Below are 27,966 nucleotides of genomic sequence, written 5' to 3' on the forward strand. Positions count from 1 at the left end.
AGGCTTACAGTGAGACACACAGTATTCTAGGACCACAGGCTTACAGTGAGACACAGTATCCTAGGACCACAGGCTTACAGTGAGACACAGTATCCTAGGACCACAGGCTTACAGTAAAGCACACTATCCTTGGACCACAGGCTTACATTATCCTTGGACCACAGGTTGACTGTGAAACTTACAATGCCCCAGTCTCCAATGGCACAAAAGGGAAAGACCTGGGGGCTGGAGATGTAGCTCAGTGGTAGACGCTTGCCTAATGCGTGAGACTTGAGTTTGGTCTCTAGCACTGAGAAAATATTTTTAAAAAAGACTTCTGCTCTTCCCAGAGCTTTGGAAATTTTTGTGTATTGTGCAGCTGAGTATGATGAAGCCTACAAGCTCAGCACTCAGGTGGGACAGGAGATATGACCTCATCAACATGCTGATTTCTAGCTGCTCAGCTATCACAGCCTGGAAGAACAGCTTCCAGGCTGCGGACAGGGCTGAGGGAAAGTCCACAGCACAGCGCAAACTGAGACCTTTTTATCTGAGGGGATTATGGGGAAAGATACTCACACACTTTCCTGATGGATTCCTTCTTTATTCTCTCAAGTTGTTCTCACGATGTTCCATCTCTCTCCGTTCTTTGCAGCTTAAAATGCCCAGCAAAAACGTTCAGGCAGTATAGGAGTCACATTTTAAGGTCACATTTCATTTCTTAAGTAAATGATGATGATGATGATGATGATAATAATAATAATAATAACAGAGTCACCCTGACAACTCACATGCAATAAGTCTAAGTAACTTGTCTCAGAGCAAGGAACGAACACTTTTTCTCAGTCAGCTGCACAGAAAGAATCAGTCATTTTGTTATCTATCTAGAGAAGAAGTCTATAGTCTATAAAGGTTCAAAGGAGCTATAACACTAGACCAGCAAGGCGTCTAAGAAAAATAAGGAATTGTGTACTGTGTCCCATACGCCTGAGGCTTCCTCTGAGCAATTTCAGGACCCAACATAAGCGGCTGAGCACTGCGTCTTCGGGTTACACATCTGTATCATAGAACTGAGGTTAGGAATTTGTGCAGAGAATTAATCACTGTCCCAGGTTATTGGTCAGACCTAGCAAGAGAGGCTGGCACAGCAGTTAGGCAGCTTTGCACCTTTAGCCTTAGTTCAACAAATCCAACAGCTGGCTATTATGTCCTTGTGAGCTGGGAATAATTTATCTTTAAAACCATTAGCCTGGTCTACAGAGCTAGTGCCAGGACAGGCTCCAAAGCCACCACAGAGAAACCCTGTCTCGAAAAACCAAAAAAAAAAAAAAAACCATTAGCAAGGTACCTGGTCTAGTCTAAAGCTACTTTGAAGATAGGGCACAGCTGTCCTGGCAGTGGGACTATGTAGCATTGCTTTGTATTCATTTTTATTAAATATTAAAACTGTAGAAGGTAAGATTCTTGATATCAATTAGACAGTACAGCTTAAGGAGTTACCTTCTAGACAATCCACAAATGCCCAGTAGATCGGGATGTATCTATGAGATAAACACACTACAACACAGGCAGAGGGGAACTCCCCATAGCCACTAAGGGAAATCTGCATAGCAAATGTGAAGTTACAGACCGAAGCAAAAGATATTCCAGAGTCTACAGTTTCATTGCCCTTCCTTAGCGAGGTTTCCCATCAGAGGGTTTTCCTCCTGGTGGGCTGACGCCTTAAATATTGTCATCTGCTGTTCCTATGACATGGCTTCCGACATTTAGCTGCAGAGAAAAGCACCCCCTGGTCACATGATCATCATGAAAGTGTTACCTGGAGCACTCTCAATACAATAGACCATTTTATTACAAGCACTGATGAAACAGCAGGAAAACTGGCTTTAGAGCTAGCTAGATAGTTTAGGGGATAAACGTGTGTACTGCTCTAACAGAAGACCTGAGTTCAAAGCCTAGCAACCATGTCAGGTGGCTCACAAGCACCTGCAATTTGTGCTCCAGGGGATCAGACACTTTTTGGACTCCAAAGGTGCCTCCACACGTGTGCACATAACCTCCCACGCCATGCACACAAGTAAACATAATTTTGCTTGTTTCTTGAAAGAGTCTCACTGTATAGCTCTCTGGCTGGTTTGGGACTCACTAGATAGACCAGGCTGGCCTTGAACTCAGAAGGATACACCTGCCACTGTTTCCAAGTCCTGGGATTAAAGGTGTGCACCAACACATCCAGCTATCACAGAATTTTTTTTTTGTTTGTTTTTCGAGACAGGGTTTCTCTGTAGCTTTTTAGAGGTTGTCCTGGAACTAGCTCTGTAGACCAGGCTAGCCTCGAACTCACAGAGATCCGCCTGCCTCTGCCTCCCGAGTGCTGGGATTAAAGGCGTGCGCCACCACCACCCGTCTTCCACTGCCCGGCTTCACATAATTTTTTAAAAAAGTAAAAAAGTAAATAACTAAAACTGGTTTCAGCCAGGCAGTGGTGGTACACACCTTTAATTCCAGTACTTAGGAGGCAGAGGTGGGTGGATCTCTGTGAGTTTAAGGCCAGCCTGGTCTACAGAGCTAGTTCCAGGACAGCAAGCTGTTGCACAGAGAAACCCTGTCTCACAAGTGTCACAGAAAAAAAATAGCTAAGTTCCCATTTTGATTTTTAGGCTGAACATCCTACGGGAAGAAGAGGCCAAGAGACAAGACTTCGATATTGACATCACTGTGTTAAAGGAGCCATTGGAAGCTCCATCTTCGCTGCCACTCACACCCAGCCCTCCTAAAGAGGACTTAGTTTCCACCCAGACCAGCAAGACCAGCCCTGGCAAGAAGAAGAAGAAGTGAAGGTACTGGGAGTCATGGCTGAGCTGCAAGGACAGCAGACATATGAGCTCTGTGATGAGTGTCCCATAAAATAAAGGGTTTGAGCTTAGCTTCTGATAGAGTTTCTGAGGTGCTCTACTTGGGTCCACATGTGAAGTTTCTTGTATGGCTGCATTTGTAAAAACTAAATTAAATGACTATGCAGACATGCATATATTAGTAAATGTGTATTAAATCTATTTTTGTAAATCAACGTTAGCTGAACCAAGAGGCCCATCCCAGCACTTGGGAGATACAGGCAGGAGACAGCTGCAAGATCAAGTCAGCCAGATGACATAGCAAGACCCTATCTCAAAGAAATAAAAATAGGGGTTAGAGAGCTCACTCGGTGCTTCAAAGCACGTGCTGCTTTTGCAGAGGACCCAAGTTTGGTTCCCAGCACTCACAATGGGGCAGCTTACGATAGTTTGTAACTGCAGCTCCAAGGGATCTGGAACCATCTTCTGGAATTTGTGGATATGAGAAACATGTACACACAAAAATAAATAAATGAATAAATAAAAACAAGGTAGTGAGTGATAGAAGACATCCAAGATCTATCCCTGGCTTCCATGTGAGCATACACAGGTAAGCACACCCATCCACATGTAGACACATGCATACCACACACATATGCACAGACATACACCTAAGCACCATAAGCACACACACAAGGATGGAGAGAAATATAGGAAGATAGCAATGTTGACCTCTGACCTTCATACTCATACACTCGTATGTGCTTTGCACACCTGCACACACATTTGCATAAACATAAATACATACCCATGATTATAACCCACCTACACACACACAAATTAAGATAATGGCAAAGAGTCAAGACCCAAAGGAAGTAGTCCATATTTGAATCTACATATTAGCCCTGCAAAACTGACAGAGTTCCGGGGAAGATTACCATCTTGACCAGAGAAACAAAAGACCTGAAATTAGTAAAATAACAAAACAACTCAACTAGAAGTCCAAATTAATATACAGACTCTGGAGCCAGAATGTAACAGAGAATAAATGCTGACAGAAACAAACGTGTGCAACTAGAAATAACACGTCACAGACAACCACGATCTAATTGAGATGCAACTGCAATCTCTTCAGGGACACTCAGGAAAGCCCAGTGTGGTGGGGAACTAAAACCCACAGTCTCAGGCTATGCTTGGACAGAGAAAAACAGTCATAATGGCAACTGTGAATTGTTCTGAACCGAGGAACAATGAGGCCAATACAAACTGATGAAGCTGCTTCCTCACCCCGAACACAGTAGGTTCATGGAGGTTATAAGCTGATTGCAGAGTTGCTTTGGGGGCTCGGAAAGATTATGTGTTTCAGACCACTCAAATTCAGCCATATTTCACCCCAGCTATGCAGGGTGTCATGGCTTTTAGGGGGGCCTCATGACAAAGAGGAACAGTTTCTGGCTAGACCACTCTGGGGTGATGAGTACCTCACTGTTCTGCTCTCATGAACAGGCAGACCCCAATGCTGAGCATCCCACACTGTCAGAATACTGACTGTTTCTGTTAAGACTTTTGCTTTTAACTGTATATGTGCACATATGTACATGTGAGTTCAGGTGCCCAGGAGACCAAAAGAGGGCACGAGATCCCTAGGACAGTGGTTCTCAATCTGTGGGTTGAATGACCCTTTCACAGGGGTCACACATCAGATATCCTGCATATAAATATTTACATTATGATTCCTAACAACAGCACAATTATAGTGAGGGAGCAGCACCGAGAATAATCTTACGGTTGGGGTCACCACAACATGAAGAGTTGTACTAAAGGAGAGTGGCATTAGGATGCCTGGGAACCACTGTCCTAGAGCTTGAGTTTCAGGAGGCTGTGAGCCACCCAGTGTCGGTGCTGAGAATCAGACCAAAGTGCTCCACCAGAGCAGCCAGTGCTCCCAACAGCTGAGCTGTGGCTCTGGACCCTGACCTGAGCCCCACTGGCCAGTGCAGTCAAACAACCAGCAACAGAAGACAGGAAATCAGAATTTTTAAAAACTTTAACAATTTATTAGTCTTATTTCCCAGTAAAATATCCACATAATGTCAGAAGAATGGAATGATATTCAGCTGACTACCTTTAATTAATTCCACATAAATAATCAGCATCTAAAAACCTCAGGGAATCATCAGACCAAGTAGAAATTGATTTTTCAAAGCAGGTATTGCTTTACTCTCGTCACTAATCCAGTCAGTGTCATGACCAGTAAGTTGTAACGGTAAACAAAAGGTTTGCTGAGGCTTTTAAAGAGGCCCCGGGGAGCCAGTAGGGTCAGTCCAAGAAGAAGATGTTGTTGAACTGTGTGGCGCAGAGTTTTTTCACCTCTTCTGCAAAAGAACAGAAAACGGTGTATCAAGGAACACAGCTTCTCTCCTTAAAGGTTAGATGTTTGGTCAGGACATTCAGTTCTTTGGGGATACAGTTAGGAAATAAGTAAGTCTGCACTAATGTTGACTTTAAATTCCAGACGCCTAAGCAATAACAACAAGATTAGCCAACAGGAAGGCAGCCGGGGAAACAACTAACAAACTACTAAGCACACTAGAAATCCCACTTCTCAGGGTCAGGAAGAAGCGGTGTGAGGAGAGCCTGAGACACCCACGGTAGGGGCATTAGAAGGGTGGCGCTCTGTACAAGCAGACGGGTGCACAGAAACTCTGGCTACAACTAGGGATGTACAGCAAGTGCTTCACAGAGACCATGGCCTCAACTCTACTCCACTCCCACTTTACTTGGAGCCCAGAGCCTTGAGTACGCCAGGCAAATTCTGGACCAGAGCTACATGCCCACTCCTCTAAATTCCTGCTTTTATTTCAGGCCTGCACTAACTGATGCTTTTCAGTACACAAATATTAACACAAACACAGACATAAAATGTCTTAAGGCTGGGCATGGTGAGGCTGCCTGTAATCACGTTCTTTAGGAGAAAGGCCGGAGGACGGTTTTTCAGTTCAACTTCAGACTGATCTACATAGTAACTTTCAGGCCAGACAGACAGGAGATCTTGTCTCAAAAAAATAAAACAAAACCCCCCAAACAAATAGGCAAAAGTAAAGATGTAAGCCCCTCGATTTCCTTTACAGTGTGCTTAATGGGCTATGTCCCCAAACCGTGCTGCTGCTAGTGCCATTCTACAGCTAAGCACTGGAGAGGCCCAGCGCCACCCTTGCTTCAGGACAACATTCATTAAGACCACAAAGCAGCTGCTGGACGCACTGTGCAAACAGCCAGACCCAGCCCATGTGCAGAGGGTGACAGCTGGAGGTAGCGTGTCAATCTGGCAGCCTGTTTAGAGAGACGTGTTCTCATCACAGACATATGAAAGGACATCTGTACACAGTGTGTACAGCTGTGGGCTGTGGGTGTTGATTTAATTTTCTTTCTTCTTCTTCTTCTTCTTTTTTTTTTTTTGGTTTTTCGAAAAGTTTCTCTGTGTAGCCCTGGCTCCCATTCTGTAGACCAGAGTGGCCTTGAATATAGAGATCCGCCTGCCTCTGCCTCCCAAGTGCCGGGATTAAAGGCGTGCGCCACACTGCACGGCAAAAACACTTTTCTTTTACGGCATTATTACGTTTAGGACTACATATTTATTTATTTGTGTGTGTGCGTGCGAGTACGAGAACATGGCCATGTATGTGTGCGCCATGGCACATGTGTGGAGATCAGAGGACTACTTGTGTGTCTCGGGGATCAATCTCATGTCGTCAAGCTTGGCAGCATGTTCCTGCACCCACTAAGCCATTTCACAGGCCCTATTTACTTTTTTGAGTCAGGGTCACCCGTAGCCCAGGCAGACCTCAAACTCACTATGTATCTGAAGATGATATTGAACTCCTGATCCTCCTGCCTCGTCCTCCTGAGAGCTGGAACTGCAGGTGTGAACCACCGTGTGCAGGTTCTATAATATTTCTCAATACAGGGAAAAGATCATTTTGAAATATCAGTGGCATTAAAATTCCATTGAAATATCAAATCTTAGTTACCATTGACTTCGATCAGGTTTGCGTTTTTTTGATTCAGAATTACATACAGCTCCCGCTGGTCAGACTTCTTCCCAACAACCCAGTAATCGCTCATGGCTTTCACAATGATTTCTTCATCTTCATCCGCTCTGTAAGAAAGTTTCAGATGGGATAGTTTTATACACTCAGCTCAACTGTGGGGGGAAAAAGAACTCAAGACAAGAAATGGCACTAAACAGTCAAGAGTTATGTGTGAATGAAGGCAACTTCGTGTGGTGTGGGAACAACATCCATGAGTGGGTTGAGCCTGAGCCCTTTCCAGGGGATCTGCGTCACTGGGAAGGCTGAGGAAGGGGGATCTTGAGTACTACCTAGGCTACAGAGTGAAATTTGTGTAAACAAACAAATAAAAAACAAATGCAATTCCTTTCGAATCTATTCTCAGAAAGACAGCACCACTTTGAGAAGCAGCTGAAATCACCTGGTGAAGTCACCGTTGATGTCACCTAGAATCTTCATCAGATCTGGATGGACGGACGTGAGGGACACACTGGGCGTTTTCCTCATGTGAATTGTGCTTTTCTCTGCTAAATTCATATGGTTGAAGTAGATGAACTTAAACTGGGGTTCTTTCTCAGACCTGTCCAAACGTGACACTGAGGTGTAACAATCTGAAAGAATAATTACCCAACTGCACAGCCACAGCGTGAAACTTTCAAAGTGTCATGTGGCCTTGTCTCAGTACAAACAAAACCCAAAAGAATTTTGAACACAAAATTCGTGAACTAAAACTGTACGGCAGTGCTGGCACGGTGACCCAGAAAGGAAAGGCACTCGCCACCAAGAAGACCTGAGTTGAAGCCAGGATGCACGTGATGGAAGAGGAGAACCGACTCCTGAAGACCACCCTCTGACCTAGATACACTGTATAAAGGTCTTGTGTTTTCAATGGCTGGTGTTCAAGTCAAGTATCTCAGTGAGGGGGATCTGGAGAGATGCTCAGCAGATCCAATAATAATAACATATGATCTCTAATATGATAAAAATTTTCCAGAGAGCTGGTCTACTTTAACAAAAATATTTTCCCTGCTATGTGATTTTTTTTCTAAATGAAAGTATATCATCCATGAAGTCTGACTTACTACCTGTTCTGTCACAGAAAGAACTGATCTCTGCTGGCCCCGACTTAGGAGACTAACATTTCATTTATCTCCAGTGCTGGGAATGAATGTGTTCCATGTGAAGTAGTCACGGGACTGCAGCTCACTATGTAACTTTCCACTATCCCAGTGAGAGCTGTCAAGCTGCATCAGCCTCTTCCACTGAAGATGAAACCCAAATGGGGAAACACCTTCTCCTTTCCTCAGGACATCACAGATAGGACGGAACAGCAGACACTGCTTCCTAGACTCCAGAACACGCTGCAGCGTTAACACTGCCCACACCCTTCAGTGAAAGCCACTGCCACTTGACCTAAGCACTTAGTGTATGAGCGTAAACATGACACAGATACAAACCCGGATATTCTCTTGTTGATATTAAACTGCTCACAGATGTCAGATGCCAGCACTGTAAGCTGGGGCCCAACAATGCTGTCCAATCTTCGGCAAAACTCCAGTGTCAGCTGTGTGGAGGCTGGCGGGAGTTTGAGAAACCGCACTCAGTGCTACAGTACTTCGTGTCCGACAGTTCCTACTCACTCAACAGTTCAATACTTGACAGTCTCCAGTGAAAAATCTACTGACCAACTGAATGAGATAAAGACAACTAGGGAACAAAACAATCAGATGCCCCTTCCTCCCAAACTGAACAGAAATAGAAAGTTAGAGTTGGTTATAGCTAACATAAAAAGGGAAGCCTCTTCACTATGAGGGAGGCTTTAGATACCTTAAGTAGAGGCAAATGCGCTGCCCACCCCAGAAATACCCTAGGTCAAGTACTATTTAACACACAGGACACAGCACTCGGAGTCACTGGCTGTTTGATTCATCTCAAACATACCTCATTTAATCCTGAGTCCTTAGAGGGCAGGCACCACTGCCACCCACCAGAGTCAGTGAGCACAGAAAGGCACTGGTCCTACTGCTGGACTTTAAATGTAATAGGGATCAATGAAGGTGGCAGAGGTTCCAAATGGGGAGCAGTGATTGAAACAGCCTCTCCATGGCTTGTGACAACATATTGATCATTTAAGAACAGAACCCAGCAAACTGCAGAGATCTGACCCAGGCAGGCTGCAAGCAGACCCACGAGGACACCTACCATCAATCATAAAGCACACAGCTGCGCTCATGGCCTGTGGGGAGACAAACCAGAGATTACAACTGGTACAGAGAGGCGGAATAAGGGCTGTAAGCAAATGTGGTGAGCTTGTCTTCATTTCAACAAACCAACTGTAGGAAGATACTGCTCTGTCAACCAGACAGTACGGAGGCTCATATGAAAGGGGCTGGCTTGTTTGGTATGGTATGGTATGGTACTTATGCTACGGTGCGTGGCCTCATCAGTCAGGGACACAAAGGATTTAAAGATGAAGTGGCATAATTTAAAATGCTCTCAAAACAAAACAGCACAATGGACAGACAAAAGGCTGCATCTGAAGCTGAGCATGGTGGTGCAAGCTTTAATCCTGGCACTCGGGAGTCAGGAGCAGCTGAATCTCTGAGTTCGAAGCCAACCTGGTCTATAGAGAGGGATCCAGGACAACCAGGGCTACACAGAGAAACCCTACCTTAAAAATAAGACTTGGCGTCTTATTAATTCAACTTTGATGGATGCCTCGGATTTAATTGTTCTAGTCTCTCTGTGTACACTTGACAATTTCCATTAAAAAAAATCAACTTAAAAGAGACTACATGTTGCTAAAATCTTGCCAAATAATTGCAGTTATGACATCAGCAAGTAACAGCAACCAAGACCATAGATAAAACTAAAATTGCCAGCCAGGCGATGGTGGCGCATGCCTTTAATCCCAGCACTCGGGAGGCAGAGGCAGGCGGATCTCTGTGAGTTCGAGACAGAGCTAGTTCCAGGACAGGCTCCAAAGCCACAGAGAAACCCTGTCTCAAAAAACCAAAAAAAAAAAAAAAAAAAAAAAAAAAAAAAAAAAAAAAAGAAAAGAAACTAAAATTGCCAAGTGTAGTGGTACAGGCTTGTAATACTAGTACTCAGGAGATAAAGAGGAAAGAGGATCAGGAGTTCAAGGACAGTCTCAGTTACACAGCAAATTCAAGGTCAGCCTGAGCTACCTGAGACCTGTCTCAAAAGAAACCAAACAGGAGCTGTAGAGATGGCTCATAGTGAGGAGCATGTACCGCCCTTGCACAGGACCTGAGCTTAGTTCCTAGCACCCAGGTTGGGCAGTTCACAAAACAATCTGGCAGCTCCAGCCTCTAAAGGCAGCAGTACTCATGTGCACACACCACACACACACAGTGTTACACGGATAGTCTTTATAACTACAAATAAATTAAAATGGAGAGCTAAAACTGATGGCCTAAGGTCCCATCTGAAGATACTGGGAAAAAAGGGCACACTGAACCTGAAGCCAACAGAAGAAAGGAGTCACAATAATCAAAGCAGAAGTGACCCAACAGGGAACAAGAAAGAAAACGCACAAAGCCAGCACTGGCTTCCGGGGAAAAGACAACACAAGACTGCAAACCCTCTTCTCATACTGGAATAAAAAAACGACAGAGAAGAACTCCAGGTAAATCCGCAATCAAAAGGAGACATTACCATGGCCTCTACAGGAAGAGGAGGAAAAAGCAACACATAAGTACCCTGAAAATGTTTATGCCAACAAGCTAACTAGCTTACTGGAATTCATAAATGGCCGAGGAAGACAGAAATACTGAAACTACCTAGAGAAGAAATGGAACAAGATAAGCTGACAACAAGAAATTCATAATTCAAAAGCTTACAAGAAGTCAGATGTGGTGACGCACATTTTAAATCCCAGCACTTGGGAGACAGAGGCAGGAGGATATCTGTGAGTTCAAGGCCATTCCGGTCTATAGATGAGTTCCAGGACAGCCAGGACTACATAGTAAGACCTTGTCCCAAAAAACTAAAATTAAAAAAAAAAATACTCACACAGAAACACCCATGTACAGAGAGTTCTACTGGGAATTCCAGCAAACATTTAAAGAGTTAGCACCAATCTCTAAAGTCTTTCAAAAATAGACTTCTCAAATCATCCCATGATGGCATTACCCTCACACCTATACCAGACACAGTAATCTCAACAACAAAAAAAGCATCCTCTGGAATCAGCCTGACAGATGCAGGACTGGGGAGAAGGTCAACCATGACTAATCCCTGATAAAGTTTTGAGCATGGTGGCCAGACAACTTCCCTAGAGGGCATCACTGCACACACTTCCTTCGTTACTGCAGAAATCGGGGCCGTGCTGTCTGAAGTGTGCCAGTCTGGTGATTCTTGATTGTGTGTACTGTGTGTGTGTGTGTGTGTGCGCGTGTGTGTGCACCTGCATGGAGACCAGGGGAAGGCATCCATCATCTCTGCCCTGTTCCTTTGAAGCAGGGTCTTCTCCTAAACCTGGAGTTCATGGGGTTTTGTTGTCTCTCAACTAAACTGGCAGCTAGCAAGCCCCAGCAACCCTCTTTCTCAGAACGCCCCACTGCACTCCCCCCAGAGCTGGAGACACAGGTGCATGTGAGACCATGCTTGTTGTGGTGGTGCTGAGGTCAGCATTCAGGTCCTCACTCCTGTGCAGCAAGTGCTCTTAACCACTTCAGTCCTGGACTGACTCCATCTCTGCTCCGTCACTGTTACAAGGTAACCTATAAACATAAAGGCCTTTCAGGGTTCTGTTTTTCCCATGAACTAACGACTTTAAATGTCACCCCAAAAAGCAGTTGATGTCCAAAGTGAAGATAGTCCTGGGAGCTCCTGAACTCCTGGGACCACTGAACTGACCCTTGACTACACTAATGGATAAATTACATCCCCAAAAGGCTATTTAAAAAGATAAGGGCTCTACACAACACAAGTTAACATCGCACCTTAAACTGTATCTATAGACAGAGTCAAGAGGTGGAAAGCCAGTTAGCGTCGGCTCAGTGAGCGAACCCTTGTCTGTGAACACACCAGGATTCTAGTCTGGCAGACGACAGACTTTCCCCTACTCCAATTGCTGCCTTAAAGTAGGCCTCGGTACCGCTCTGGGTCAGACCTGCTGGGGTGGGTTCTAGGGTGTTCTCGCAGTTTGCCCTCCTCAGGCTGCTCCACACAGCTATGCAGTACACCAAGAGGATGTCAGGGTGCAGCGAGACTCTACTAAGTTTGTCTGTTTTCTGTTTCATTTGTGATCTACAGTGGGGCTGGGATGCTGCTCAGTGGTCAGGTCCTTGTCTAACGTACACGGGACCCTGGGTTTGCGACCTGGTACCAAAAAAACAAACATTATCATTGTCATCATCAACATCAATGCCTACACCAAAACCACTCCCTCTCACAATTTCAGACAGCTTGGGAGACTCTGCATTGAAGCCAGGTGTCACACACGCCACACGCGTGCTCTACTGAGCTACGCCCCGTTCTTCTCTCAGAACCCTGCAAGTCTTTCTCCCGCTGTCTCCACGGCTTCAATCAGCTCCTGCCCTGACTTCCCTGGAAGATGGACTGGGATGTAGACTTGTAAGCTAAAATAACCCTTTGTCCCCAATTTACTTCTGGTCATAGTGTTTTATGACAGCAATAAAAACCCTAACTAAGACACAAGGGCTTTGTGCATGCTACTTCCTCCCATGAGCGTATCTCTTGGGAGATACCCAGGATGGGGCAACTTACCTTGACCCTTCTAATGAATTTCATCTTTTAAAAACTATATTTTCAATGGGTCTGGAGAGATGGCTCAGCAATTAAAAGTATTAGCTACTCTTGCAGAGCGTTGGAATTCAGTTTCCAACACCCTTGGGTGGCCCACAGCTGCCTCTAACTCCAGCTCTAGGGGTTCTGGTATCCTACTATGGCCTCCACAGGTACCCTTGCATGTACACACACACACACACACACACACACACACACACACACACACACACACACACGTACGCACGCGTGCACACACACGCACGCGTGCACACACACACATGCACATATAAATAAGAAACTTTTTAAAATTAAAACCCTTTTAAAAATTGTATTTTCAGGGTGGAGAAATGGAGAGTTACTGTATAAAGGACAAAGAGTTCTTGAAAGAGATGCTGTTAATAGTGCATATTTTATCACAATAAAACAATATTTTTGAGACAGAGTCATACTGTGTAGCTCCGGCTAGCTTGGAACTCATTATGTAGACCAGGTTGGCCTCAAACTCAGAGATTCACCTGCCTCTGCCTTCCTAGTGCTAGGATCAAAGGCGTGCGCCACCACACTCAGCCACAATAAAAAAAAAAATTAAGTGATAGCTTTAATTAAATTGTGTTTACTATAATGTGGTTTTTTGTTTTGTTTTGCTTTTCATCAGGGGAACAATACTCCCACTCTAAATGCTAAGATGACCTTGAACTTATGACCTTTCGGCCTCGGCCTCCTGAATGCTCTAGTTATAGTAATGAGCCATTCCACTGGGCTGCCTGGACCCTTTCATATCATCCTGCTTCACCTTAATGCACACAACTTCTCTAATCAATGCATACTGCCACTTTTATTTTACTGTGCCTGCACGTATGTCTGTGCACCACATGTGTACCTGGTGCCCACAGAGTCAGAGGACATCAGCCCCCCTGGAGCTAGAGTTGCACACAGCTGTGAGATGCTGTATAACTGGGTGCTGGGAGCCAAACTCAGGTCCTCTGCCAGAGTATCCAGGGCTCAAAGTCGCTGAGTCGCCTCTTCAGCTTTATGTATACTAATTTCTTAAAGTCCTTGTCTATCCCCAGAATCAGTTTTCCCCTTTTAGGGCTTGTAGGTCTTTGGGGGTTTGGGATTTTTGTCATACTTAAGCGTAAGAGGACCCAAAGCTGCTGAGGGATGGCGGCTTTCTGTGTGGTACAGGACGAGAGAGGCAGCCATGCCATGGGATGGACTCCAGGGTGAGTCCGGCTTCTTGGCACACATGCTCACCCAGCCACCTTGTCTCTCCTTCAGTACTGTCTTTTAAACAGACTCTGTCTCAGCCTGCTACAGGTTCAGCTACAGCTGTGAGCAAGGACAGGAAGGGGAGGATCTACTAACAAAGGCAACAGCCCTACTTCTCTCTTTCCAAGCCCACTTCCCACACCTGGCTTATGCAGGCCACTGCTGAGCTGGGGGTTCTGTGTGCTCTGAAAACAGTGCTCACCTGCACCAGCCCTGTCTCCTCACAGCCTAGACTGGAGCCTTCTCTCCTCTCAGAATTCTCTCAGGATTCTGGTTGTTGCTGTTGTTTGTTTTTGTTTTTCAAAACCGGGTTCTCTCTGTAGTCCTGGCTGTTCTGAAACTCCTTCTGTAGACTAGGCTGGCCCCAAACTCACAGAGATCCACCTGCCTCTGCCTCCTGAGTGCTGGGATTTAAGGCACACACTACCACCTGGCTCAGACATTGCTTTTAATCTTTCTATTATCCAGACAATGACAGGAGTCCCTCAAACTGGTCATCCTTTCTCCCGTTTTCCTGTGTCATAAGTTTTAAGCCTTTGAATGAAAATGTATCTGTAGTTTCAGGTATGAAAGAAGATAGACCTGTGACCAGTTTTCTTTCTTGTACCACAACTGACTAGAGGGAGGAGAGATAGGGGGATGGAGGAAGAGGGGATGGAAGGGGAGAGAGAGGGAGAAAGGAGGCAGGGAGAAGCACTAACCAGATGTGGCATACACCAGCAGTCCCAGTTACCAAGAGGCAGAAGTAAAGACTGCTTGAGTCGAGGTGAAGACCAGACTGGGCAAACAATAAAACCTCACTCCAAAGTGAAAAGAAAACTCAACCTAACATACATACATATTCTTACAAGGAAGTATCATAAAACAAAATACTGTCCTTACAATCAGTCAGCCTAAAGCTTTAGAGTTCCGAGCAAAAGCAGAATTCACGGAGCACGGCCACAGCGAACAGATGGGAGGCATTTGTGCTCTGTGGGCACCACCTCTCACAGCCTTTGGTCTGTGGGCATTCGGGACTTTGGAAACTTGAATATCCCACCTTAGCCAGTAATTCTTTCACTAGTAGCAAAATCGTCTAAAAGGACTGAAAGCAAACTTCCTACTGCAGAAGAGCACCCGTTTTGAGTTTTACAGAAATCAGAGTTTGCAACCCCTTTTCCAAGAAACATTTAAGAGGTGTGACGTGGTGCTGGTCTACACATGCAAAGGAGGTTTGCTTTAGTAGTCATCTGTAACACTGGAGGGAAAACAGTTGTTACCTTATAAACAATTAAATGGAGCTCTTCATAAGTGTCATCTGTATTTACAAAAATTTTGGGGAATCTGCATTTTGCTTCTGGATCATTAAGGTTCAAGGGTCCAGTAAGAAATCTTAAAAGTAAACACAGAGATGACTCAACTCAATGAGGTAATTGTAAACACAACATAAATAGAACACATTCCTAGTCAAAGGCTATCAATGTTCTGTTGATGCTAGATGCCATTTGGTAAACACCAAACCAGAATATAATAAAGGAACAGTTTCATGTCACTGGAGACAATAGAATTTCCTTTCTGTGTTATTGCTGGTAGGGCAATTCAATGCTCATGACTTTATCTTTACCAGAAGAGATAATGAAACCAAACAATGAAAGTCCTACCTTCCGTAGTGTTGAAGATTTCCTGGCATTTCTGGCCTTATTGGGGAATCCCTTCCTGCCAACTGCAATCACAAATGTTGAGAACAATTAGACTGTTTGCCTTTCACAGTGTGACAACAGTGATCCTACTTGCTAGCTGTCTCACGCCATTCTGCTATATCATTTTCCTGTATTCCTCTCCATCCAGAAAGAAAAGGAAACTACATTCTAAAACTGATGTGTGCACCCACAGAACTCTGCTGCTCTCAACCTTGGCCAGAGGTCTGTCTGTCTGTTTTTCAGTGATAAAATAATGGCTAATGCAGGGCCTTGATAACTAACTGGTCAAAGCTGGGTTTAAGTGACTGAGCGGTCAGTGGCAGAACAGGTCATCTATACCAGCCTTCCGCCACCTCCATCGAAGGCTCTCAGCCCTGAGAAGGGAGGGTGAAGAATGTGAAAGCTGGAAAACGGCAAGGAGGTCAGCATTAGTAACATAAACAATGAAGAACATGAAGCCAGGAGGAAATGGTTTGGGGGTTCTGGGTGAAGCTGAAAAAGAAGCATTGGTGGTGGATATGATTAATATACATACTGTATGTATACAACATGCATGAAATATTGAGAGAAAATATAGTACAAATACTACAAAAATACATGAAGAACTAAGTTTAACCAGGACAGTGATAATGTCCATCTAAGCCTAAACCCCACAAACAAATCCAGTCTTTTACTAACTGAAATGTCCATGTGCGAAAGGTTCTTATCTTTTCACACTACCCCATGGAGACTGCCTTCTTTCCATTCCTGCATGTGGGAACTCAAAGTTACAGAAGTACAGGCTTGTCTGCAGTCAAAGTATCTGTCTCTATCCATGGCACCAAGTTTCCTCAAAGATCTGTACTTATCAGGTTTGATTTTGCTAAAAAAAAAAAAAAACACTGTTTTGGGAGCTGGAGAGATAGCTCAGCAGTTAAGAGCATTGACTGTGCTTCCAGAGGACCTGGGTTTGAGTCTCAGCAGCCACATGGCAGCTCAGCCATCTGTAACTCTAGTCCCAGAGGACCCAATGTCCTCTTCTGGTCTCTTTAGGCACTGTAAGCACATGATATACAAACATATATGCCAGCAAAATTCCCATACATATAAAACTAAACAAATTTTGAAAAACGTTTGGTGCTCTTCTGGTTTTAACAATATGTAGTAGCTTTCGAGACCAGCCTGGTCTACAAGAACTAGTTCCAAGACAGGCTCCAAAAACCACAGAGAAACCCTGTCTCGAAAAACCAAAAAAAAAAAAAAAAAAAATATGTAGTAGTTTGAATGTAATGGCCCACATAAGCTCATAGGGAGTGGCATTATTAGGAGGTGTAGCTTGGTTGGAGTTAAGTATGGCCTTGTTGGAGAAAGTGTGTTACTGTGGTGGTAGGCTTTGAGGTCTCATATGCTCAAGCTACACCCAGTGTCTCAGTTCACTTTCTGTTAGCTGAGGATCAAAGACGTAGAATTCTCAGCTCCTTCTCCAGCACTGTACCTACCTGCATGCTGCCATGTCTCACCGTGATAATGGACTAAACCTCTGAACCTGTAAGCCACCCACGCTTTCCTTTACAAGACTTGCCATGGTCATGGTATCTCTTCACAGCAATAGAAACCTTAACAAGACAACATATCACCTCAGAATATCCCCAATGCATAGTATACCCAGTGGTAAAAATGTGTAGCCCAATACTAATCTATGAGAGAAGCTCTCATAGTATAAGTTCATACTGCCGTGCTGCGGTGTAGCCTTCCACATTACACACGTTCTTCAGTCATGTAATCACGGACTGGATAGAGTCTTCTGTTGTGACACCATGCTATCAGAAGCTGGCAAGCATCAGAAGTAGTTCCTTGGAGGATGTGCTTACAAGCAAGGCTTTGATATCTGGCAGAGTAGTCCTGGCTCTGCAACATCCTTGTTGGACAACTGTATTGTTTGAATCTAGGATGTCTCTCAATGATTGTGTGTTAAGGGACTGGTCCCCAACTGGTAGTGCTACTGGCAGGTGACTGGACCTTATGGACACCAAGCTCACTGATGGCAAAATCCATTGATGAATTCAAAGTTGAATGGACTATTTAAGATGGGTTCTTGTTGAAGGAAGTAGGTCAGCAGGCATACCCAAGATATATACCTAAGATATATCTATCCTTGGTTGTTCTCTCCCTGCTTCTCCACCCTGAGGCAGGCAGCCTCTGCCACATGCAAGCGGCCAACCTTTGAAACCCGAGACTGTGACAAATCAAGCTTTCCCCCTCTGAGCTGTTTTCCTCAGGTATCCTATCAGTGATGAGAAGCTAAGACATCTACCTGAGTGCTGATGTCCTGTAAGCCTGAGCAACCTCCTGTTAGAATAACCAACTCTTGAGATAGCTCTGGAGGCTCATGAGGGCACTTAGATGTATGTGTTGGACACCGGGAGCATCACTAGGGCACAGTGAGTACCCAACAACTGACAGAAAAAAGCTAAATTCTGGATAAGGCTCTCCTCAAATCTCTTCCAGTGTTTCCTTGAAGTGCTAAGGCTGTAACCCAGGGCCTTGTGTATGCAGGCAAGTACTCTGCTAGTGAGCCACATGCCTCCCCTTGAGTTGATTAGAGAGGTTTGCCCATCATTTCAAATCAAGGCCTTAAACACTGGAGAAACATGGTGGATAAGGGTGAAAAAGAGCTTGCAAATGAACAGAACAAGCAAAAATAACGACATTATGGGCGGTGAACACTTCATTTCCAGCCTAAGAAACTATAAAAGAATACTTTGGGGGAAACACCGGCACTTAATGTTCCCTATGAAACGTTGGCAATGAAGTACCACAGTGGCAAAGCAAGCCAGGCAGTTAGTCATCTATTCACAATGTAGATAAGACGCTGCAGACTCAGCCAGGGCTCTCACAATCCCTGGCACTTCAGAGTTCTTTAACCCTATCCAAGACCCAACTTTCTCTCTGTCCCATGAATCGCTCCACCTCCTGCCTTTGAATACAAGAGACCATAGAAAAGGTGACATGCATGGTTTCACATGTGACCGTCACCAACCAGTGCACAGCTAAATATTGCTGAGTTTCACATACCAACATAAAGCAGAGTCCTGTTGCCCATCTTAGCACCCATCTCCACCTCCCGTCTACCATGTATGTCTTCATCCATAGAATGCAATCATACCTCAGGTTCAATGTGCCTGGGAAACAGTGAGGTGGTGAGATATTTGTACAAAATCCTCATGTCGTCCTGTTCTAATCCACTCCTGAAACATCGGGAAAACACTGGGTTACAGTTTGGAATTGGTCTTCTGACTTCCCTCCCTACAGTAAAGCTCATTTTTGTCTTTACATAATAGGAAGATGCTGAGCCAGGGATGGAGTTAAGACAGGAGAGGAACTGCCTAGCATGCATGAAGCTCTGGGATCCATCCCTAGCAATGCATGGGCATGCTGGTGCACATCTGTAATCCCAGCACTCAGGAAGTTAAGGCAGAAGGATCAAAGGTCATCCTTTGCTATTTAGAGTTCAAGGCTAGGCCACATTACACACTGCAGGAGACCTTGTCTCGAACAAAACAAAGACAAATAGATCCCTCTCCTCTGACCAGTAAGCTCAGGAAGGAGACACAAACCAAGGGCTGGCACTAGCACTGCATGCTGACCCACTGACAGTTGCTGCTCCACAGTTCTGTATTTTAAATGAGACTAGAAACAACAAAAGCCTTTAATCCCAGCACTCAGAGAGGCAAAGGCAGGCAGATCCCTGTAAGTTTAAGATCTACGTGGTCTACAGAGTGAGGTCTAGGACACTCAGAGATACACAGAGAAACCCTGTCTCAAAAAACAAAAACAAACAAAAAAGCACCCATGTAAAAAGCTAAGTGTGACAGTACATTCCTACAATCCAAGTGCTGGGGAGGTGGAGACAGGAGCATCCCAGGGTCACTGGCTGTCCAGCTTAATTTAATCAGGCAAAATGTCAATACACATAAATAAAATATAAATGTTTAAAAATGAAAGTAAATATTCTAGGGTCCCTACAGCAAAAACAGATGTTCTGTGCATAGATAGGAAGAGGGGTTCAAAACCTTTGGGGCTCGCATGGCAGCACTGACCCTCAGCAGTCTGGTAGGTGCTGAAATTTCCAAACCAAACATATGGATGGTTATAAGAGTTATCTTTTGCAGAAGTAACTGAGATGATAAAGAGGAAGGACAAAGTAAAACCAAAATCGAGATACAACTTTCCTTCTGATATATACGTAAGCACTGGATTGAGGGCTGAGGCAGGAGGACTGGAAGGAGACCGGTTCCATAGGCTGTCCTCTGACGTGCACATGCCTGTGCTCACACGTGCATCACACAGTAAGAGTGAAATCCAGCAATTCATTTGTACACACATGGCATTTATACTCTATTAAACTGGTTCCTGTTTAATTATGTGCAGCTTTCTGCTGTCTTTACTTCAATGCTAAGTGGCCTTTCATCTGTCACCCCAACTGTCTCTGGTGGAACAGCTCCCTTCTCCCCAACCTCCCCCTTTTCCTCCCCTCTGCCTTTCTCCTTTGCTTCCACCTTTTTTCCCCACTTCTCATGTATGTTCGTGTATGACTCTATGTGTACGTAGGTGCACATGCGTAGGTGTGCACTGAGTGTATGCACTGACATAAGGACATCCACGGTTAATTCCAGGAGTCATCCTCAATGGCTCTTCTACTTTACTCACTGAGCTGGGTTCTCCCCTCAAACCGAGAGCTCACTAACATGGCTAAATTGGCTAGCTATCTGCATCTCTGCCACTCCACCCCCCTGACATTTATGTGGTTCTGAGGATCTGAACTCTGATCCTCATCCTTGCACAGAAAGGGATGAACACTGAGACATCTCCTCAGTTCTGGCTCTAGTTCTGATTCCTCTGCTTGGTAATTGTAATTGTTTATTACCCTAGCTTTGTTCTAAATAATCCTTCTGATCTAACAATTCCTACCAACACCTGTCCAGCTGTGACAGACAACCGCACCAATTGCTGCTGAGTTTATTACTCTAACCACGTCTCTTACGGGCCAAGCCACAGGGCGTCACCTACCAGATGAGCTGGTCGTTGTAGAGGAATGCAGTATATTTGACTATACTTAGGCTTTCTTCCATTCTATTGATAAAGGACTGGATTTTCAAGTACGTCATTTTATCCAATGGAAAGAAGCTGATTCCTCCAAAAATATCAAGCAGGTCACATGACTGCAAATGCAGAGTCTGCAAATACTGTGGGGAAAATAAGACACAAGCTTAACAGCATACTCGTATACTCAATACAGTGCTCCTCATTGGAAATAATCTCACGTTAGGAAGTGTGTATGGCAGTCACACTCTGATGAACAGCACAAGGACAAGTCCAACAAGTGCTAAGTCAAGAGTAACTGGATTTAAAAATCAACAGAAAAGCTGAAAGCCCACTGTTTACTTGGTATGTTTCATCTCTTAGGATTCAGCCCCTTAAGGATCCACACGATGGAGCCATGGACAGACACAGTGCCATTCTGAAGAATATTAGTCAGGCAACAGTTAACTCATAATAGGACAGCGATGAAGACAAGAACGGGGATTGAGACAGATGGCACCAGAGTGACTTAGTAAATTATCATTAGAGTGAGAAACACTTCAAGAGGGCTCAGAGAATAAAACGCTTGCCACATAAGTATGAGAGCTGGCATTTAGACCCCACCATCCACAGAAAAAGTTAGGTATGCATCATGGCTCCATGCAACCCCAGCTGAGGGGACAGAGACAGGGGACCCTGGAGCAAGCTGGCCAGTTAGATTTGCTGAAATAGTGATCTCTGGGAGAGACCTTGACTCAATGCATAAGCTGGAAGGCAGCTGAAAAAGATACCCAAGTCAACCCCAGGTTGCATGCACACAGTCACAGTAAGTTAAATAGACAATACAAAAATAGGTACGAGAGATGTGGTGGCTTGAGTGAGAGGCCCCTCCACAGGCTCAGAAATGCGAATGCTAGGTCCTTAGTCGAAGGGGCAATTCTGAGAAGGGCATCTGTCACTGGGTCAAATCCAGCCACTCTTTCTCTCTGCCTGCTGTTCATATTAACAGATGTAATCTCTCATCTACTGCTCCAGCCCCATGCCCGCCTGCCTGTGGCCATGCTTCCTGACGTGCTGGTCATGGGCTCACCCTCAGTTAGAGACCTTCTTCTATAAACTGCCTTGGTCATGGTGTCTCTTCACAGCAATGGAACAGTAACTAAAACAAGAGGTATTTTAGGGAGAAAATAAGCTGAGAATTATTATTTGAACATAAACTGAATTTGACAGAGGTTGCGGCAAGTGAAGCAAAACCCAATGCACAATGAAAGAGATTGGGTAACTATTCAGAGATGTCATCACTCAGGACATTGACATTCATGTGACTGAATCTGTGTGACAGCTGTGTCAGGCAGTGTGAAGAGACACCATGACCATGGCAAGGAAAACGCTTAACTGGGGCTGGCTTACAGGTTCAGAGGTTAGTCTACTGTCATCCTGGCGGGAGCATGGCAGCACACAGGCAGACATGGTGCTGGAGAAGGAGCTCACAGTTTCTATATCTGGATCCACAGGCAGAAGGAACAGAGAGCCCCTTGGACTGGCTTGGGCTTTTGAAACCCTAGGGCCCTCCCCAGAAACCCACTTTCTCCAACAAGGCCACACCTCCTAATCCCTTCAAATAGCGCCATTCCCTGATGAGTAAGCACTTGATCTCTAAGCCTAGGATGGCCACTCTCATCCAGACGGCCACACAGCTAAAGCCCCCTTTCCTGAGTTAGTCCACATGAGGCCTGTGAGGACAGCAGAACCAACAGAGCTGGGTGTGACAGCTCATGTTTCTAATCCCAGCACTTTGGGATGCTGAGACAGGAGGATTACTGTACTGCATCTCTGAGGTCAGTATAAGATAACCAGTAAAATCCTGCCTCGAAAAATAGATAAATAAGTAAAAAGAAAGACGTGCGCGTGTGTGTGTGCGTGTGTGTGCGCGTGTGTGCGTGTGTGTGCACATATGTGTATCTTCAATGAAGTAGAGTAAAATGCACTCCAGTGAGCGGTCTAACTTTTCTAGTCAGCTAGCCCACCCACATAGTAAGACAGCTTTTGAAGTAAGCCTTCCCCACCACACGCACACAGATGCCAGCAGAACCAGATTAAGCTGAGACATATCTAGGAGCTGCCCCAGGAGCCCTGGATGGAGACAGGGTGCTCTGTTCCAACAGCCTAGGTTACAGGCTGACGAGCTCTCACTGCCCTGGGTTCCTTGCCACATTCAAGGTCTGGGTTTGTATCTAAAGAAAACAAAGCTGGAGAGAACTCCACGGTTAAGAGCTCATACTGCTGCAGAGGAGCAGAGTTCAGCTCCCAGCACTCTGGTGGGGACAGCTCTCAACTGTGTAACTCCAGCTCCAAGGAATTGGACATCCTCCTTTGGCCTCTATGAGCACTGCACTCACGAGCACATACCCACACATAGACACACACATACATACATTTTAAGATAAGAACAATAAATTGGGGCTGGAATGAAGGCTCAGTGGTTAAGAGCATTAATGACTCTTCCTGAGGACCCAAGTTCAATTCCCAGCACCCACAGGGCAGCTCACACCTATCTATAACTCCATTTCCAGGGGATGTCACACAAACATACATGCAGGCAAAACACTAATGCACTATATATATCTTTAAAAATAAATTAAAAAACAAATGTGTCTGCCTCTATATTGCTCCATAAGCCCCCTGGTGTTGGGGATGAGCCAAGGTTCTTATCCAGACCAGCTAAGTGCTCAGCCACTGACTCACATCCCAGCTGCACTCATGTCTCTCAGAACTTGTCTGCATATTATTAATGTTATAAACAAAATTCAGGACACTTACCCGATGGAAAAACTTCTCTAATCTTTCTTTTAGAAGCTTGACACCTCCATCTTCCATGGCTTTCTGAAATGTCCCATTAAAAAGCTAATGGTGGAAAACAGTGTGGAAAATAAAGTCAGTGACCTGCGCTACTCGATCTCTCTGACCCCATAAATAAATTAAAAACTACAATAAAAACAATCAAACATTTTTAAAGATGGGAATGTAGCTAAATGGTAGCGCGCATTTGTCTGAGTTCAATCCTCAGTACTCCAAAAAAACCAACTATTTTTAGAGACATAGCAGCATGCACCGGTAATCCTGGCACTTAGAATGCTGAGGCAAGATGACTGTGAGTTTGAGGTTGGTCTGGACTATGGAGAGAAAACTTGACTCAGCAAGCAAAGTACAACAAAACTGTTTGTAAACATTTCCCAAGTTTATCTTCAACACAGTGGACAGACCCTGATTTGAAAGGGAATGCCGGCCCAGTCAGATCCTGCATGTCCTTCGCCAGTGTCTAGCCAGATGAGTACAGATCTCACCCTTGTCAAAGAAACGTCTCCTCGCAACAGAGACCACTACAGAAAACCACAACTGATCAAAATGCAGAAAAGAAGTGATCATGTGGCACCCATATCCAAGTGAACAACTACAACACAATCCTGCACCTAAGGCTCAGAGACCACAGAAGAACAGGAAACAGAAATACTGCATGAGCCAGAGGGCCAGGAAGACTGTGTGAGGTTGCATCTCCTAGAAATGTCAGAGAAGCTACACCCGTGAAATCTCATCAGTGTGGCTGCCCAAACAAGACCTGAACAAGGATGACACCAACAGCCATCCTAACACAGAAGGGAGAAACTTTATGGAAGGGACTTAACCTAAATTAAAAACTAACAACTAAGGAATGCCGAGAGCAGGAGAAACAGTCTTCCCCCACCAAAGAGTCATCCAATAGCTAGGTGGTCAGCTCTGAAACATATACATACAAGTAACATTACATGGACCGAGCAGGTTTTATGTGTGTGTGTATTCAGGTTATATATGTATGTAGTACACATATATACAAACATATGATTAAGAGAAAGAGACCATGAGCAAATGGAGTGGGGGTTATGTGGAAGGGGCTGGAGGGAGGAAAGGAAAAAAGAAAATATTGTGATGATATTTTCATTTCAAAACACTAAAATAAAGAATTATTTTAGAACAGTATATTTATTTGTTCTTTCCCAGAGGGCAGTGCAGATGTGGAAGCCACACCTACCTTGTACATGCCGTAGCACTGCTGTAGCACTGAACTGTACACCTTGTCCTACAAACAAGAAAACAGCATCTCACTGGATCCGGGCACAGCAACAGAACAACTCTTGGCAAATCACATGATTATTAGAATTTGGTTCTACGGTAGTTGTATGCTAAAATAACAGGCATTCAAGTGCAAGTTTACAAACCAAGAAGCTGCTGTTTGAAGGGCTTCACACACAGATGACCAGTGAAAGGGATTAAGAAGACAGGGCACTTAAGTATTTTTAGAAGATTATATTAAAGTAAGCAATAAACATAAAATTTTCCTATGACCCCCAAGAAGGCTCTTAGAAGCTATAGAGTTTAAAGGAAGTCACTCGACACATCTGGGAATAACCCTCCTAAAGGCACGGGGACAGAGACTGCACATTACCAACAGCTCCTCCTCTTGGTACTCCACAACGGGCTTGCCGTCTTTACTCTGCTTCTCGATGATAGGATTCCGAACAACCTATGAAGTTTGACAAGCAGAAATTATATAATGATACGATTGTATGTCTTAAACCTCCTCTTAATTTTAGAAATCTGGGGCTGGGCAGTAGCTCAGTGGTAGAATGTTTGCCCAGCATATCCTTGGGGTCCAGCTCCAGCAATGGAATATAGACAACCAAGGGCCAGCAAGGTGGCTCAGCAGTTAAAGGCACTCGTCTACAAGGCTGGGGAAAGAGAGAGCAAACCCTCTCAAGTTGCCTTCTAACACATGTGCTAGGGCACACCTCCCCCGAAAAAGTAAATAAGTAAGTATAATAAAAACATTCAGATAAAGAAAATAATTGTGAGAGCCGGGAAGAATGGCACAAAGCTTGAGTTTGATCCCCAGCACCCATGGAAAAGCAGGGCATTTTAGCACTCAAGAGGCAGAGGCAGGTGGATCTCTATGAGTTAGAGGCCAGCCTGGTCTACAAAGAAAGTTTCAAGCCAGCCAGGGCTACACAGCGAGATCCTGCCTCTAAATAAATAAACAAATGAATACATTGTTAAGGAGTGGGATATGGTGGCACAATCCTAGCATTAGGGAGGCAGAGACAGATGGATTCCTGGAGCCTGCCAGCCAACTAGATTAGCATAGTTGGCAAGCCTCCAAGCTTTATAAGAGACCTTGCTCAGAAAAGCAGGTGGACTCCCGAGGAATAGCATCCAAGACTGATATATGCACCCGTACATACACACAGGCTCAGGGGGAAGCAGTGGCACACGCCTTTAATCCCAGCACTTGGGGGCAGACTGGCAGCTTTCTGTGAGTTCAAGGTCAGCCTGATCTATAAGAGTTCCAGGACAGCCAGGACTGTTAAAAAGAGAAACCCTGTCTCACCCTTCCCCCACAAAAAATGAATAAACACACATATGGCCACCACCACTCTACAAATACACAAAAATTATTGAATATGTTAGACCACTAGACACAAAATTATTTTGGTTTGTTGGTGGTGTCTATTCCAGAGCCCGGCAGGAATCTATGCCTGCTAGGCAAGTACCTACTAAAGAGCGCCATCTGTAGACAGAAAGTTTCTCATTATTATTATTATTATTATTATTATTATTATTATTATTATTATTTTATTACTATTAGAGACAGGGTTTCTCTGTGTAATCCTGCCTGTCTTGAAACTCACTCTAGACCAGGTTGGCCCCCAACTCAGAGTTCTGTGGGCCTCTGTCTCCCGAGTGCTGAGATTAAACAGTCAGAATCAGAATAGAAATACTGATTTTTAAATTCCAATCAATTTTCCTGTGATTCCTAAGGATACAAATCCCCAGAACTTCACTATTACTGGATATGTAAATACCATGACCATCCAGAAATTTTCTTCTGGTTCATTGAAGAACTGTCTATTCTTCTGTGTGTGTAAAGATTTTGCAGGTTTCGATGGGCTGAAAGTCCTAGGGAAAAAAAGTTTTCAAAACATGGTTGGAACAGCTAGAGTAAGTCAAAAGAATTCACTAATCTCTACAAACAACAAACAAATCATGTAAAGTAGTACCTCGTAAACTGTACAATTGCTTCACATAATCCAACATTTCTAATTTTTTCATTCTTTTCTACTTCATTTGGATGATAAAACAAAATTTTATTTTCTTCCTAAAGCAGGAAAAAACAGAACACAGCATTAATGTCAGCATTTATTCATCTTAACTCTTAAAGTGCCAAGTTTAACATCCACTTTTCCCATCATTGAGGCTAAAGACAAAACCTAAAAATGACTTTAGAAAACCCAAAATTCCTTTATCGTGGTTTTGTAAATACTGTCATCCCTCAGTCTCACAACTGTGGTATTCACCAAGTCACATTTCATCAGTAGTACAAGAAGAGGTTAATGAAAATCCCGGCTTTCTTTCCGCGAGCCACCAAGCCTCTCGAGGAAGGTGCATGTATGCACGTGTGCAGGAATACAGAACGGCAAATTAAACCAAGTCGGTTCAAGAACACTGGGACTGAAAGCCTCTAAATAGGACTGTGATTTATTTGCAACAAAACACAGCTCAGGACATCCTTTGAGGAAGTCACCACCGTCAACTCGGAGCAAACAAAATCTCTTACTAATTTTTTGGGGGCGGGGTGGGGGATTAACTTTCTGAGGCTCCTCCAAGTTTGTTTAGTTGGTTTGGATTCTTTTTTGTTTTTGTGTGTTTTTGTCCGTCCCTCCACCCCCACTTTGGGAGCCACCATCCATCCATCTGGTTCCACCTTTGCAATCAAAGACTTTCAAGAGAGAAGACAAGTTCAATTTTGATTGCCCAGAGTTGACTCAAAGGGAAAGACAGTCAAGCCGGACGGAAGGATTAACCTGACGGACCTTCACTGACAGGACCGGCCCGCGATGTCAAGTGCCCGGCACATACCACCCGGTGCCACAGCAGGCACGGAGCCGTCTCGGTCTGGACCGAGGCGACTAGGAGGAGCCGCGTCCTGGCCGCGCCCTGCAGCTCCTGAGCACTGACAGCGGCCGCCGGTGCCCCGGCCCCTCCTGCGCCCCGCAGCCCGTCAGCGTACCTCTCCCTCGCGCGGCCCGAAGCGAGGGTTGTAGATGAAGAAGCTCAACAGCGCCGGCGGGAACTGCTTTTCCTGGGCCGCCCAAGTCCCCGTCCCGGCAGCCGCCGCAGCCATCCCCGCCCGGCCCCCACTTCGGGACTCCCCTCCGCCGGCTCAGACACAGCAGCCTCAGGGAACGCCGCACTTCCGCCTCCCTAGTC

At 44.8% G+C, this 27,966-nt stretch overlaps 2 protein-coding genes across 2 annotated transcripts in view; one reads left to right on the forward strand and one right to left on the reverse strand.

Annotated features, from left to right (window-relative positions):
- Positions 1 to 7,310, forward strand: part of LOC101985493 (radial spoke head 10 homolog B) — a 47,254-nt gene extending 39,944 nt beyond the window's left edge. Inside the window, exons 21-22 of the mRNA XM_013354064.2 lie at positions 2,640 to 2,819; positions 7,269 to 7,310. Of these exons, the coding sequence (XP_013209518.1) occupies positions 2,640 to 2,817 (178 nt within the window). The 3' untranslated portion in view covers positions 2,818 to 2,819; positions 7,269 to 7,310. The remainder of the gene's footprint in view (positions 1 to 2,639; positions 2,820 to 7,268) is intronic.
- On the reverse strand, positions 4,845 to 27,966 carry Ccz1 (CCZ1 homolog, vacuolar protein trafficking and biogenesis associated). Its single transcript, XM_005368036.3, has 15 exons — positions 27,767 to 27,966; positions 26,757 to 26,854; positions 26,562 to 26,655; positions 25,148 to 25,225; positions 24,734 to 24,781; positions 23,488 to 23,571; positions 20,656 to 20,831; positions 18,752 to 18,833; positions 15,568 to 15,629; positions 15,187 to 15,298; positions 9,086 to 9,119; positions 8,341 to 8,458; positions 7,305 to 7,463; positions 6,845 to 6,972; positions 4,845 to 5,188 (listed from the first exon to the last, which is right to left on the reverse strand). Exons 1-15 carry the CDS (start codon positions 27,878 to 27,880, stop codon positions 5,133 to 5,135), a joined length of 1,443 nt encoding a protein of 480 aa, XP_005368093.1. The 5' UTR covers positions 27,881 to 27,966; the 3' UTR covers positions 4,845 to 5,132.

This window comes from Microtus ochrogaster, unplaced genomic scaffold, assembly GCF_000317375.1.
Source record: "Microtus ochrogaster isolate Prairie Vole_2 unplaced genomic scaffold, MicOch1.0 UNK27, whole genome shotgun sequence".
NCBI lineage: Eukaryota > Metazoa > Chordata > Mammalia > Rodentia > Cricetidae > Microtus > Microtus ochrogaster.

Excerpts from the sequence above, each read along its gene's own strand:
- Ccz1 (XM_005368036.3), bottom strand. The coding sequence starts at position 27,880 with ATGGCTGCGGCGGCTGCCGGGACGGGGACTTGGGCGGCCCAGGAAAAG. Across the intron at positions 26,855-27,766 it reads TCGGGCCGCGCGAGGGAGAG|GAAGAAAATAAAATTTTGTT; the intron begins GTACGCTGACGG and ends TTCCTGCTTTAG. Across the intron at positions 8,459-9,085 it reads TGTGTGCTTTATGATTGATG|CCTCCACACAGCTGACACTG; the intron begins GTAGGTGTCCTC and ends AACTCCCGCCAG.